We start from the raw sequence: 14,459 nt of genomic DNA on the forward strand, positions 1-14,459 counted from the left end.
ACCGGTTGTTCAGCGAACGTTGCTGCACATGGGCGACCGCAGCGTGCATCTGGTTAATGCACCCAAGGTGACTGCTGTTGATCAGAGACGAAGGCTGGAATTTTCACGCTAGTACTGCAACTGGACGTCCTCTATGTGGTAGCGGGTGCCCTTTTCACCTTGCAACAGTTTCAAGACAGAAGAGAGAACAGTATGATCTGGGGAATGTTTTCGTGTTATTCCGTGGGTGATCTCGTCATTCTGGAATATGTAATGGATCAACAGAAGTGCGTATCTATCGTTGGGGACTATGTCAACAACTACATGCAGTGCGTTTTTCCTCAGCAAATTAGCATCTACCAGCAGGACAATGCAACGTGTCACACAGCTCACCATGTACCTGCGTGGTTGGAAGAGCACCAGGACGAATTTACCGTAGTCCCCTGGCCAACTCAATTGGGCTGTTAACTCCATGAATTATCAACCTTAGTTCGCAGCTCGTGGTCTAGTGGCTAGCGTTCCTGCCATGAGATCGTGTGGTTATGGGTTCGATTCCACACCGGATTGGGGATTTTCTCTGCCTGGGAACTTGGTATTTGTGTTTTAATCATTATCTTTTTTTAGAGTGACTAGATTGGATTGCGAAAAGAAAAATAGACTGTGTAAAAATTGGGATTTGTAAGGAGCTGTTGACCGCGCATTTGAACGCCCACAAACCAAACATCATCATTATCATCACACGTATTCCGAGACGTATACGCGTAAATATACTTATCTAATAGCAAATAAAAATTGAAATAGATAAAGACTGCAAAAGGTAATGACAGGGAGGCTGGCAAACATTGTTAACAGAGATTTTTTGTTGTAGTTGCTACAGAGTTAAATTTGCTCAATATATAACAATTGGGATGGGCTACAACCCTGTTTCACTCCCTTCCCAAACACTGTTTCCCTTTCTGAATTCCCTTTCGCTCCCTATATTTTACACCTGCCCCATTTAGTATTTGAAAGAGAGTATTGCAGTCAACATTGTCGAAAGCTTTCTCTATGTCTACAAATGCCAATAACGGTGGTTCGCATAACCTTAACCTATCTTCTATGGGAAGTCATAAGATTAGTATTGCCTCGCGTGTTTCTACATTTCTGCGAAATCCATCCAATGTTCCCTGAGGTCTGTTTCTATTAGTTCCTCCAGTCGTCTATAAAGAATTCGGGTTAGAATTTTTCAAGTGTGACTTATTAATCTGATTGTAAGGTAATTTTCACACCTGTCAGCACCTGCATTCTTTAAAATTGACATTGTTGCACTCTTCTAGCGGTCTCAGGGTACTTCACCTGTCTCACACGTCTTGCTCACCAGATGGGAAAGTTTTGTCATTACTGGTGCTCCCAAGCCTATCAGTAGTTCTAACGGGATGTTGCCTTACTCCCGAGGTCTTGTTTCGACTTACGTCTGTCACTGCTTTGTCAGATTCTTCATGCATGTCGTATCTCCCATCTCATCTTCATCTATGTCCTCTTCTATTTCCATAATATTGCCCTCAAGTATATCTCCCCTGTTTAGACCCTCTATTCATCCCTCCCACTTTTCTGCTTTCCCTTCTTTGCTTGGGACTGGTTTTTCAACGGATCTCTTGGTATTCGTACAGGTGGTCCTCTTTTCTCCAAAGGTTTCTTTAAATTTCCTGTAGACGTAATACATTTTATCCTAGTGATATGTGCTTTGCTTAGTCATTTTGCCCTTCCTGTCGATCTCATTTTCGCGACTACTGTGTATTCTTTTGCTTGCTTCATTAACTGCATATTTATATTTCCTCCTTTCATCCCTTAAATTCAGTATCTCTTGCGTTCTACTAGCCCTCGACTTTTTACTTACTTGATCTCTCGAAGTTATCCATTCTTCTTCTACTGTGGGTCTTTCCCCTGGTTTCGTCAATCGTTACTTAATGCTCCTTCGGAAACGCTCTACAATCTCTAGCTATTTCAGTGTATCTGGGTCCCATATCGTTACATTCCTACCTTTTGGATTTTCTTCAGATTTAATCTACAGTTCATAAAGAATAGAGTCCACCTCTGCATCTGGAAATGTCTTATAATTTAAAACCTAGTTCCTAAATCTCTGTGTAAAATTATATAATCAATCTGCAACCGTCCTGTGTCTCCGGGTCTCTTCCACTTACGAAACCGTCTTTCATGATTCTTAAAACAAGTGTTAGCTGTTATTAAATTATGCTCTGTGCAAAATTCTCCCAGGTGACTTCTCTTTCATTCCTTTCCCCCTGTCCATATTCACCTACGACTTTTATTTCTCTTCCTTTTCCTCCTGTCGAATTTTAGTCCCCCTGACTACTAAACATTCGTCTTCCTTATCTGAATAATTTCCCTTATCTCATCACATAGTTTTTAAATCTCCTCGTCAGCTGCAGAGCCAGTTGGCATATACACTTGTACTACTGTGGTACGTATGAGCTTCGTGTCTATGTGTCTATGTGTCTACAGTAATGCGTTCAGTATGCTGTTCGTAGTAGCTCATCCTCTTTCGTGTTTTTTTTAAATTCATTATTAAACCTACTCCCGCATGACCCCAATATGAATTTGTATTTATAACCCTGTATTCACCGGACCAGGGTTCCTTTTCCTCCTGCAACTAAACTTTAAATTTTCTAGCCTACCTACCCAATGACGGGGATGTGACATTCCACGCTCCGATCGGTAGAATGCTAGTTTTGTTTCTCCTGATAATGACGTCCTACTGAGTAGACCCCACCCGGTGATACGAATGGAGGCTATTTTACCTCCGGAATATTTTACCCAAGAGAATGCCATCATCACTTAACCATACAGTAGGGCTGCATGCTCCTAGGGCAGATTACGGCTGTAGTTTCCGCTTGCTTTCAGCCGTTCGCAGTTCCGCCACAGAAAGGACGTTCTGGCCAATGTTACAAGGCCAGACCGGTCAATCATCCAGGCTCTTGCCCCCGCAACTTTTGAAAAGGCTACTGCTCATCTTCACGAACCACACATTTGTCTGTCCTCTCAACAGAATACCCTCAACTGTTGCTGCACCTACGGTACGGCTTTCTATATCACTGAGGCACGCAAGCTTCCCCACCAGTGCCAAGGTCCATGGTTCATGCTGGTGGGGGCGGGGGGGAGGGGGTGAGGTGGTCATTGAAAGTATGCCTAGGAAATGTAGTTCGTCGACAGAGGAGGTAGCTCACAAAATCCTCCTTCGTGCATTACGTGAACATTGCTGTTCAGTACCGGAACCGTACAGGGTAGGATTAATATATAAAGTAGATAAGACCCAAATAATAGCATGACGTTTCGTTACAGATTCATTTAGTAATCTTGAAGGCGTCACAGAACTGATTAACCAACTCCACTGGCAGACGCTGCAAATAAGGTATTCTGCATCACGACGTGATTTAATGATAAAATGTGGACAGTGTACGTTCGTAGAAGAATCGACAAATATTTTGCTTCCTATTACGTATATATTGCGAAGACATGATGAAGATAAATGAGACTGGAACCTACACGGAGTCTTACCGGAAAGTTCTCTCCTCGAATTACTCGTGACTGGAGGAGCAAAAGGGAGAAATGGCAGTGGTACAGAAAGTATCCCTCGCCACACATCGAAAAGTGGCTTACAATGTGTAAATGCAGATGTGGCTGCAATTTTAAAACTGGCAATGGCGCTGTAACCTGTTGGGTTACTCGCGCATCATGGATGACAGTACTTGTTCATCCCAAACCTGCCCCTTTGATAGGTAGGTTGTTCTTAACCCCACATCTATTATTTCCAGACTGCAAGTGATACGTGAACCAAGATTAGTTGAAATCGGTTCCGTAGTTTAGGAGATGTGGAACAAGCAATTTATTACTTCTTTACTGATAATTCTACTCGGGGCATATTTTCCACACAGTATTAACAAATACCACGGAATATACCTACAAAACTGTGTCACTGAAAGATAAATAGTTCTGAAGATATGACATGATTAGCAGTGGGCTTTATGAAAACGAAACTGGCCGTCCGCTGTGACCGGGCGGTTCTAGGCGCTTCTATCTGGAACTTCGCGACCACTACGGTCACAGGTTCGAATTCTGCCTCGGGCATGGATGTGTGTGATGTCCTTAGGTTAGTTAGGTTTAAGTAGTTCTAAGTCAAGGGGACTGATGGCCTCAGGTGTTAAGTCCCATAGTGCTCGGAGCCATTTGAACCATTTGAAAACGAAACTACCGGACCAAATTCGCTGGAAATACAGTTGAACTATGTGCACAAATATGTGTGAAATGTGTTAAACATATGCGAAATATATAAGAGGCAGTCATGTGAAAACCTAACACCCACCACAATGTACCATGGAGTGGTTCCATTCAAGCTTGGTCACCGCCCATGTTCAGACACTTTCCCGCTTTGAGACGAGACGAATAGTTCTTGTTTCGTAGAATGCGGTCAGATTCTGTAGGGTCCACAACCGCACCAGTTGTTCAGTTTCCTCGTCTGACTCAAACCGACGTCCAAGTATGTCTTTCTCCAGGTCACCATAGATGTGAAAATCACACGGTATATAACCGGTTTGAAGCCTAGCCTTCGTCAGATTGGTTGTGTGAGGGCTGGCGTTATGAAGACTATCAAGAAGAAGAGCCCTCTGCCCGCCGAGGTCCTCGAGCGCTGAACTTCAATTAATGCAATGTTCGCTGTATGAAACCTCTTTTTTAGAAATTCCGATGTGCCGTTAAGTCCGAGATCCCACGAATGCTTCCGGACGGAATCACCCTTTCGCACAATAACGCTCATTCCCATCTCCTCCCTCCCACACTTCCTATCGGATGGTTAAAGCTTAAGGGGAGTGGTTGGGAAACACATCAACATCCAACATCTTTTCTTTTTTAGTCGTGATTCTTCAGACGTTTGACTGTATGTATTGCAGTATCTGTCTTCCTCTACAGCTTTTACCCCCTACACCTCCCTCTTATACCATGGGCTGATGTCTTTGGATGTCCTATCATCCCGTCCTTCCCTTTTCTCAGTCTTTTTCATGTATGCATCTTCCTATGAATTTATTTTTCAGTGGTATTCCAGTATCTTGCTTTACCTAAGAACGAAGTCAATGAATTCCGGTTAACATCTTCTAGCCACCCATGATCAGCATACAGTGAGCATTGGTGCTGTTATTTTCTCTTGGACAGCTCACAGAAAGCTTTAGCGCTGTTACTTACCTAAGATAAAACTTGCAATCTGTCTGAAAATATTACCATAAATGTGTGTGTCCACGAATCTCTTTCCTGGATCCCACCCTCTAGGTTATCAACACAAGGGCCACGATATTTTTGTAGCTTTTCGAATTTTCTTGACAATTCATTTTGTAAATTTTTAGTTTTTCCAATTTTATAGTCAGTTATAGAGTCTTATCAAAATACAGATTTTCACATATAATATTTAACTCAAAGGAAATAGTAGAGAGATACAGATTTTCTCATATAATATTTAACTAAAAGGAAATAGGGATAAGCTAGTGTGATGCGGACTGATATATAAGAGATTAGTAGTCCGAGCTTCCTTCTACATTTAAATCTTCATAAAATTCTCTAATGACAGTAACATCAAAGTAACAGGGTCCTACTAAGCCCCTTGATGATAGTCCGCACCACAAGTGAACCTTGGTAGGTTGACCGCTTTATCCACCTAAATATGTGGAGTTTTCAGTGCCCAGTGTTATGCCGATTCACGGTTACTTTAAGCTTAAATTGTGACTCGTCACTCCACACTACCATCGTCACAAATTGTTTGTCATCAGATACCATTTGCTGATACTATTTGCAACATTGCACTCGTTGGCCAGGATCGTCGTCATTAATCGCGTACAGTAATTGTGAAATGTAAACTTACCACTTTACAGCTTTCAGAATTCTTCGTACATTTGTACTGCTAATCCACACGTCACATGCACATTGCATAACAGCCTTCTGTGGAGAATTAACAAACGTTTCCAGCACGAGGGCCGACAAAGCAAGACTTGTAACTATACGCTGTTTTCCTGAACTTCCTTTGTGAATATCACAAATCGTTCCATGCAATTCAAACTTGTCAATGATCCGTTTAATTGTTAGGCGGGTTGGCGGTTCTGTTTCGATCTCCCGCCTCCACTGGTGTAGTTCAACGGCGTTATCAATCTTCAAAAACCACTTCACAATATATTTTCGTGGCTCGAATGTCAAGCGTGCTCCAGCAATCTTGTTTTCTCAATACCGAGATGAAAGTACTAACAACTGTTGATCCAAAGACCATACTACATCACACTCGTAACTCATATCAAACGACAATATCGATATCTCGGTAGAGCCTGACAAAGAGTGTATATATTTTTATGGCGGACTCTGTATACTTTAGCAATGTAAAAAGTACGGTACAGCCAATAAGATATTTTAAAGTTAATAATGTTACTGTAAAGACACAGCTTTTTGCGGATGACCAAGTTATTGTAAGTCGGAATAAACTATACCTATAATAAGCTGTTTTCCGTTTAAGTAAAATAACCAGAGAATACAATCTGAGCATCACTATCACGAAGACAAACGAATGGCTCTTTTAGGACACGAGCTCATGAAGATTAGGTTCGGGATTGACACAAAGGTCGTGGAGCAAGTTAATACATTTAAATATTTAGGTGTCCGTATTACAAACGGAGCAAATAATGAAATACGAAATGAATTAGATCTCTTTAACTTCTTCTGTGGCACTGTATGGAGAACGTTGAGAAAGAAAATCCGCATTGATATTCAGCTGAAGTTCTGCAAGTTTATGGATGTACATAAACTGCTCCATGGATGCGAAAACGGGACTCTTCGAAAGAGAGATTAAAAGCAGATATAAGCATGTGAAATAAACTTCATTAGCTACGTGGCAGGATATACTTCAATGGACCAAAAGGAAATGCCTTTCGAACTGAACTGAAAACGCAAAAGTACCTGACACAACAAACAATACCGGATGAAGTGTAAGGAATACATATACAGTATACTAGGCTGCAAGAATCGACGAAACAGTAAAGCAAAATTAACAAAGGCTCAAACAACTTTGGGAAGACTAATGAAAACACGGCGTGACCAGTTTTGAACAAGAAGGAACAGACTGAAAGATCCAACCCCAGTGTACATGATGATACTCATCATCATCATCATCATCATCATCATCATCATCATAAAGCAACCTATGTTTGCACGAATAGTTTTTCTAAAATTTGTGCTGACTGAAGTAACGTATGTCTGAGCTACGTATGTCTGTGCTCAGAATATGCTCTATGATCCTTGTAAGGGCATATATGTCCGTGATACTGGCCAGTAATTTTGTTCTTCCCACCTTTTCTCATTTTTGTAAACTGGGATGACCTGCACTCTCTTCTCGTGAAATGGTACTATTCCCATGTCCCATAAATGTTCGATGGAATTCAGGTCGGGAGATCTGGGTGGCCAAATCATTGGCTCGAATTGTCCGGAATGTTCTTCAAAACCCACCCCACAGAATTATCGTCCACTGAGAGGGCTCATTTTCATCCATAAAAATTTCATCAATATTTGCGAACATGAAGTTCACAAATGGCAGCAAATGGTTTCCAAGTTGGCGAACACAATTATGGAGTCACAATGAGCTTTTAGAGTTCCTTGTTGACATCTTCCGACAATGGCTTTTTGGAGTCTGCGCCACACTCGAACCCTATTATTAGCTTTACCAAATGAAATCGGGATTCATGTGATCCGGCCACGGTTTTACAGTGCTCGAGGATCCAACCAATTTCGTCAAGAGCCCATTAGAAAAGCTGCAGGTGATGTCGCGCTATTAGCACAGGCTCTAGTCGCACATTTCCGAAACGTACGTCGTACATTCTATGTTAATTTCTGTCATCATTTCACGCAGTGCGGGTTGTCTGTTAGCACTGACAATCTACGCAAAATCCGCTGCTCTCTGTCATTAAGTGAGGGTCGTGGGTCACTGCGCTGCCATTGGTGAGAGGTAATACTCGAAATTTTGTATTCTCGGCGCACTCTTGACACTCTGGATCTCAGGATACTGTATTTCCTAATGATTTTCCGAAATACAATGTCCTTTGCGTATAGTTCCAACAACCATTCCGCGTTCAAAGTCTGTTAATCATCTTCGTGCGGAGATAATCACGTCGGATCCCTTTTCATGTGATTCAACTGAGTACGAATGACATCTCTGCCAATGCGTTGCTCTTTTATGCTTTGTGTATCCGATACTACCGCCACCTGAATATGTGCGTATCGCTATTCCATGACTTTCGTCACATAAGTGTATTTGTTACTAGCTGCTCTCCGAGGTGGTATCAGCTGATAAACAATAATTTGTGAGAAAATGTTAATGCTAAAGCGCACCACCAAAGCGTATGCCCCATTACGAAAGTTATCTATTGAAGGTCTTAAGTGGCGATACCGAAAATAAAAGAAATAATAAAACAACATCAAATTTTGAACTGCTGGGAAAAGCTAATAAAACTAAGGTGGTTCGCAAGTCACTCGTTTACTTCTCGGAAACATTTTTACTCCATCAGGTAGCGAATTAAAAGATGTGCCTGCAAATGAGTAAATAATCTTACGACTGAACGCGATATGCTTCCTACTGGTGAGACCATAACTGTCCTTTTGCCTATGGAGAGCCAGAAATCTACTGCAATATGTCCCTGCAAACAACGTTCCGAGACGGTTATATCCCACAGAGTACTTGTATGTAGATCATAATTCAAGTTCACCAAATTTGGCTGAAATCATTGTAGGACAAGCCTTTTACCCGTGGCTTTAGCTGCATGTGCATATGTCACATCTATTTCAAGTATATTTAAGATATTTTTACCGTATAGGTACACAAATTTCATGTGTATCTTTATAGAATTTTGCCCTGCAATTTCGTTTTCACGCAACACAATGTTTATTACGTAGTATCTCCTGAACTCTGAGTCTTACAGTTTTATAATTTTTCTGGTACATTCAGTGGTACATGTGGCTACTGTCTACGAAATTTTTGTGAATAGAGTTAGTAGTAAAGCAGTAATAAATTAAAACCACATGTACGATGCGGCAGTTTTTCATGAATTTCAGTGCTTACGACGTAGTCTCTCCTTAGTTATCTGTACTAAGTGTCGCAAAATGACATGTTTCTCTAGGGACATTCAGCGACATATGTGGATAGTGTCTGAAAAATGTGTGCGAAAAGAGTTACTAGTAGAGAATTATAAATTTAAAGGCCACGCAAGATGCGTCACTTCTTCACCTAACTCGGAATTTGAGCCAAATCTCTTGAACTACGTGTCTTACAACGATATACGCTACGGTCGCACGTCCAAATCCTGCCTCAGGCATGGATGTTTGTGATGTCCTTAGGTTAGTTGGGTTTAAGTAGTTTTAAGTTCTAGGGGACTGATGACCTCAAAAGTTAAGTCCCATAGTGATTAGAGCCTTTTTTTTTTTTTTTACAGCTATATAATTTTGCAAGTACTTCCATTGGTGTATGTGGCTACTGTCTGCAATATGTGTTGCGAAGACAGTTAGTAATAAGGAATTGATAAATTAAAACATCATGCTTCATACGGCAATGTTACTGCGTGCATAACGGTAATCTAGTAAGCGATATTTTTTCCCCCTTTCATCATTTCATTGTCATCGAGAAAAAGATTTGATACTAGTTGTAAAGTTTGTTGCAAGTTGCCGGTCGGTGTGGCCGTGCGGTTCGAGGCGCTTCACTTTGGAACCGCGTGAGCGCTCCGGTCGCAGGTTCGAATCCTGCCTCGGGCATGGATGTGTGTGATGTCCTTAGGTTGGTTACGTTTAAGTAGTTCTAAATTTTAGGGGACTGATGACCACAGATGTTAAGTCCCATAGTGCTCAGAGCCATTTGAACCATTTTTGTTGCAAGTTACTTACTGCTCTGATTCTCAAGTGCAGTTGTGTACAACACTTTTTTCAAGTTCAGAGAAACTCTTACTGTGCCATTAACAATTGTCAAAAATACTGTCTTAAAAATCTGAATCCAATTAATATACTAACTGAACTGTAGCATCAACTAGTGTCTGGACTGAAAGCAAGTTTGACTATTGACTTCACTGTAACTTCACCTGTGAAGCAGAAGAGGAACAACAACTACAGATTGTACTTCAGTGCCTTATGATCCAACTTTCATGAACACTTTTGGTTTAGAAAACACTTTAATTGCTGCTTGCAATTTATCTAGTTGTTTCTCGATGTCCATTTTCTTTTGTTGTATTTTCTTGGCCGTTGTTTGCACTGCTAGCGTGTTCATCGCTTGGATTAAATCTCCATAGTATTTCCTTAATATACTTAAGATTTCCCTCCTTTCCATATCTGGAAGACGAACATATCCTGGTCGACAATCTGGGTCTCTTAACTGGCGATCACATTCTTCCTTTTGCTGCTGCTCCTGTCGTGACAGGAGGTACTTTGGCAGAACCCCTTTTTGATATGAGGGAGGCGCTTTTAGAGGATTTGGTGGTGATGGTGCAAGTACTTTCTTCATTGCAGCCATTGCCTTAGCTGTCATTTTTACATTCAAGGAATCTGCAAAAGCTTTCTTGCTCTGGTGAGTACCCGTTCAAAGCATCTTGTGAATCTGGAGCAAGAATATTTTGCTTCATCACTTTAGCATCTGAATAATTTTTTATTGAGTAAAACTGCAGTTACATAACCCAGTTGGTACAAGAATTAAAGCCTCTGCATACCAGATATCAACTGCAGTTTCTTAATGAATGGCAGAAGTTGCTGTAGGAGTATTCACATATCATGAGTTACTTTACTTGTTACTTCCGGGTACGAGCTACCTACATACCAAATTTCATCCACATCCCCACATCCGTCCGTCCGTTTTAGCATAAAGGAGTAAAACACAAAAGGAATAACATACACACATACACACACACACGCACGCACGCACGCAAATTCAGAAGATATCGTACTTATACACACATCAATAGAAGTTTTGCAACACGTCGGTTCCCAGAACTCCTGAAGATAGACGTTGACTGTGGATATTGTATCACAGACACAGTCCCTTCGACTTTTCACTGATGTCACAGCCAAAGATCTAAACAACCATACATGGGCAGTGCCCATTAGACGTGGGGGAGGGGGGGGGGGGGGTTGGCTCCGACAGCCGATTAATTCCAGTCATTCCACCACGAGGAGGTACTCTGCTCGTGTTGTCTGTAGTTCAACCATGCCTAGACCGTCAATACCGCGGTTGGTTCGGGTCCGCATTGTTACTTTGTGCCAGGAAGGGTTCTCAACAAGGCAAGTGTCCAGGTATCTCGAAGTGAACCAAAGCGATGTTGTTCGGACAAGGAGGAGATACAGAGAGACAGGAACTGTTGATGACATGCCTTGCTCAGGCCGCCCAAGGGCTACTACTGTATTGAAAGACCGCTACCTACGGATTATGGCTCGGAAGAACCCTGAGACCAACGCCACCATGTTGAATAATGCTTTTCGTGCAGCCACCGGACGTCGTGTTACGAATCAAACTGTGCACAATAGGCTGCATGATGCGCAACTTCACTCCCTACGTCCATGGCGAGGTTCATGAGGTCCATCTTTGCAGCCACGACACCGTGCAGCGCGGTAAAGATGGGCTCAGCAACATGCCGAATGGACAGCTCTGGATTGGCATCACGTTCTCTTCACCGATGAGTGTCGCATATGCCTTCAAACAGACAATCGTCAGAGACGTGTCTGGAGACCACCCGGTCAGTTTGAACGCCTTAGACACACTCTCCAGCGAGTGCAGCAAGGTGGAGGTTACCTGCAGTTTTGTGGCATTAAGTGGTGCCGACTTACGCCGCTGGTGGTCATCGAAGGCACCGTAACGGCTGTACGATACGTGAATGCCATCCTCCGATCGATAGTGCAACCATATCGGCAGCATATAGGCGATGCATTCGTCTTCATGGACGACAATTCACGCCTCCATCGTGCACATCTTGTGAATGACTTCCTTCAGGATAACGACATCACTCGACTAGAGTAGCCAGCTTGTTCGCCAGACATGAACCCTGTCGAACATACCTGGGATACATTAAAATGGGCTGTTTATGGACGCCGTGACCCATCAACCTCTCTGAGGGATCTACGCCCGATCGCCGTTGAGGTGTGCGACAATCTGGACCAACAGTGCCTTGATGAACTTGTGGCTAGTATGCCAAGACGAGTACAGGCATGCATTAATGGAAGAGGACATGCTACTGAGTATTAGAGCTATTGGTGTTTACAGCAATCCGGAGCACCACGTCTGAAGGTCTGGCTGCATGGTGATACAACATGCTATGTGTGGTTTTCATGAACAATAAAAAGGGCGGAAATGATGTTAATATTGAAATGTATTGCAGTTTTCTGTGTAGGTTCCGGAACTGTCCAATCCGTGGTGATGCAAAACATTTTTTTATGTGTGTATATAATATCTGTTTTTATGTAACACATTGCAACGCGTTTCAGGCGTGTTTTGCTCTTATCAGACGGTGTTTAAGCAACGAGATGTTCAGCAAACGGAAAATGTCTTAGTATAATTTAGCATAGAACTGTTCGGTATCGTAAATGTCGCTGCAAGAGAACAGTCGATTATCTTGCAAAAGCTACAAGGACACCGTATTGTATTCAAGATATACAGTTCAGATACACATAAAAACATTTGGGCAATGAAATTACGCCAAAACCAGTGTTACATTAAACAGTGCAACACTGCAATGATAGGCTACAGCTCCTCCACTGCACAATGCCGGTGGTAGTTTGAGCAGTTAAAATCGTAAGTGAACAAGCGACTTACAACAAGTATATCACACAATTATCCACCGTAACAAATGATGCAAAACGATGTGCATCCCGCACAGGCTGTGGCAGCAATAACAACAACGAGGCACAGCAAATCACCAGCAGAGACAACACTCGACTTTGATTTATGCCTACCCACTACCCCACCCATCCCCACCAAATGCTGGCACCCCGGTAGTCAATCAAACAGCAGAACAGAGAACGAAACGATTCTAGGTTAATTTAGTCTAAAACGTGTGAGCTGATGATGAGCAAGACGGTTTGAAATATGTGACATCAAACATATAACAAACAAATGTGACAGGCAGCAAAAATCTACAAATATTTTGATTTCAGTATATGGTATGCTTACATCAATATTTCCAGTTGTTAGTCAAGGCAACAGTGAAAATACTGGTACAGCATTGTCCGCGCGCCAAACTAATTTTTAAATCTAGAATTGAATATTTATTCCTTATGTGTGTACTATCTTCAGTTGCAGGAAAACACAGAACCACGAGAGATTGAAAGGAATGTTTTGATCCGTTTACCGATTGATCACATAACTAACACATCTAGGACTTTGTACTATAGTTGTCGTGAGGACCTTGCTGTGATATTTTGTATGCTTAATACATTGCTCATCTTAGGGATGTACTAGTTGCACAAAGTTTCCTCTTTTAGTTCTGTGCGAGTGTATAGTAGCCTGTGCTTTTACAGTATTCCCTAAGTGATTACATTAAACTAAGATAGGGCCTTTCGGTCTTTTATTGCTTTATTTGGATTATAATTTATTATTTGTGGCGCGATTTATAACGTCTCTCGAATTTAACAACAATAACTATTCCGCGTTTTCCGTATATGAACATTCTCATTACGTCTTAGTGACTGTCAGGTTTGCTATACCTAATTGTTGTTCTAGCGTACTAGATGACACGTTTGCCTTTAGTAACAATTGTTCTTATAATACCACCATGGTCGTCAATCCCTTTCTCATTTATGGCACTCAAAATATGAGATCTGTTTGTAGCCAGCACGGCTAAAATGCTTTCTTGTGTGGAGCGTCGGGTTCGTTTTACGAGGCAGTTGTCAGACAGCCTTTATTTTCTTATCGCCAATAGCATATGTTTAGTTTTCCTAGACGGTAGTGGGTACGCTAGACTTACCAGCTTTACCGTATTATCAGTTTATTTCCACGACGTCTGCGAATATGTGTCTGAATCTATTGGTCAGTACTCCACGTAACTATGCTGCAAATCTTCATCTGTGAAGAGATCTTGAGCGAGCCGTCTTCAATACTGCCGAAAGTCTCCGGAAAGAGCTAAGAGTGATCACAAGTCCCGGCGACTGTCTTTGGTGCCGACATTATTAGAGGTCTGCAGCTGACTGCAACGTATGATCACAGTTCTCCTCGGGGCTGCCTGTTTCTACTGGCGGAGAATTTCTTTAGAGGTAAACGCCAACCACATGACTGGGTTGTTTGTCCGCGTGTCGCTGTTTCCCTAAGATGGATCATTGCCGCTTCTAACAATGGGACTACCTTCGTTCGTTCACTCATCTAATTCCGTAAGTCTCAATGTGAAGCAGAGCTTTTAAGGATGTGGAAACAGTCACGTTACACATTAAAGAAGTGAATCAGCTGTTAC

The 14,459-nt window shown here is 42.0% G+C and overlaps 1 protein-coding gene across 1 annotated transcript; it reads right to left on the reverse strand.

The window, feature by feature from the left end:
• Nucleotides 1-10,162: 10,162 nt before the first annotated feature.
• Nucleotides 10,163-10,558, reverse strand: LOC126417105 (enkurin domain-containing protein 1). The gene has a single exon (XM_050085000.1). The coding sequence runs from the start codon at nucleotides 10,556-10,558 to the stop codon at nucleotides 10,163-10,165; it is 396 nt and encodes a 131-aa protein (XP_049940957.1).
• Between the last annotated feature and the right edge of the window lie 3,901 nt (nucleotides 10,559-14,459).

Source organism: Schistocerca serialis, chromosome 8 (genome assembly GCF_023864345.2).
Source record: "Schistocerca serialis cubense isolate TAMUIC-IGC-003099 chromosome 8, iqSchSeri2.2, whole genome shotgun sequence".
Taxonomy (NCBI): Eukaryota; Metazoa; Arthropoda; class Insecta; order Orthoptera; family Acrididae; genus Schistocerca; species Schistocerca serialis.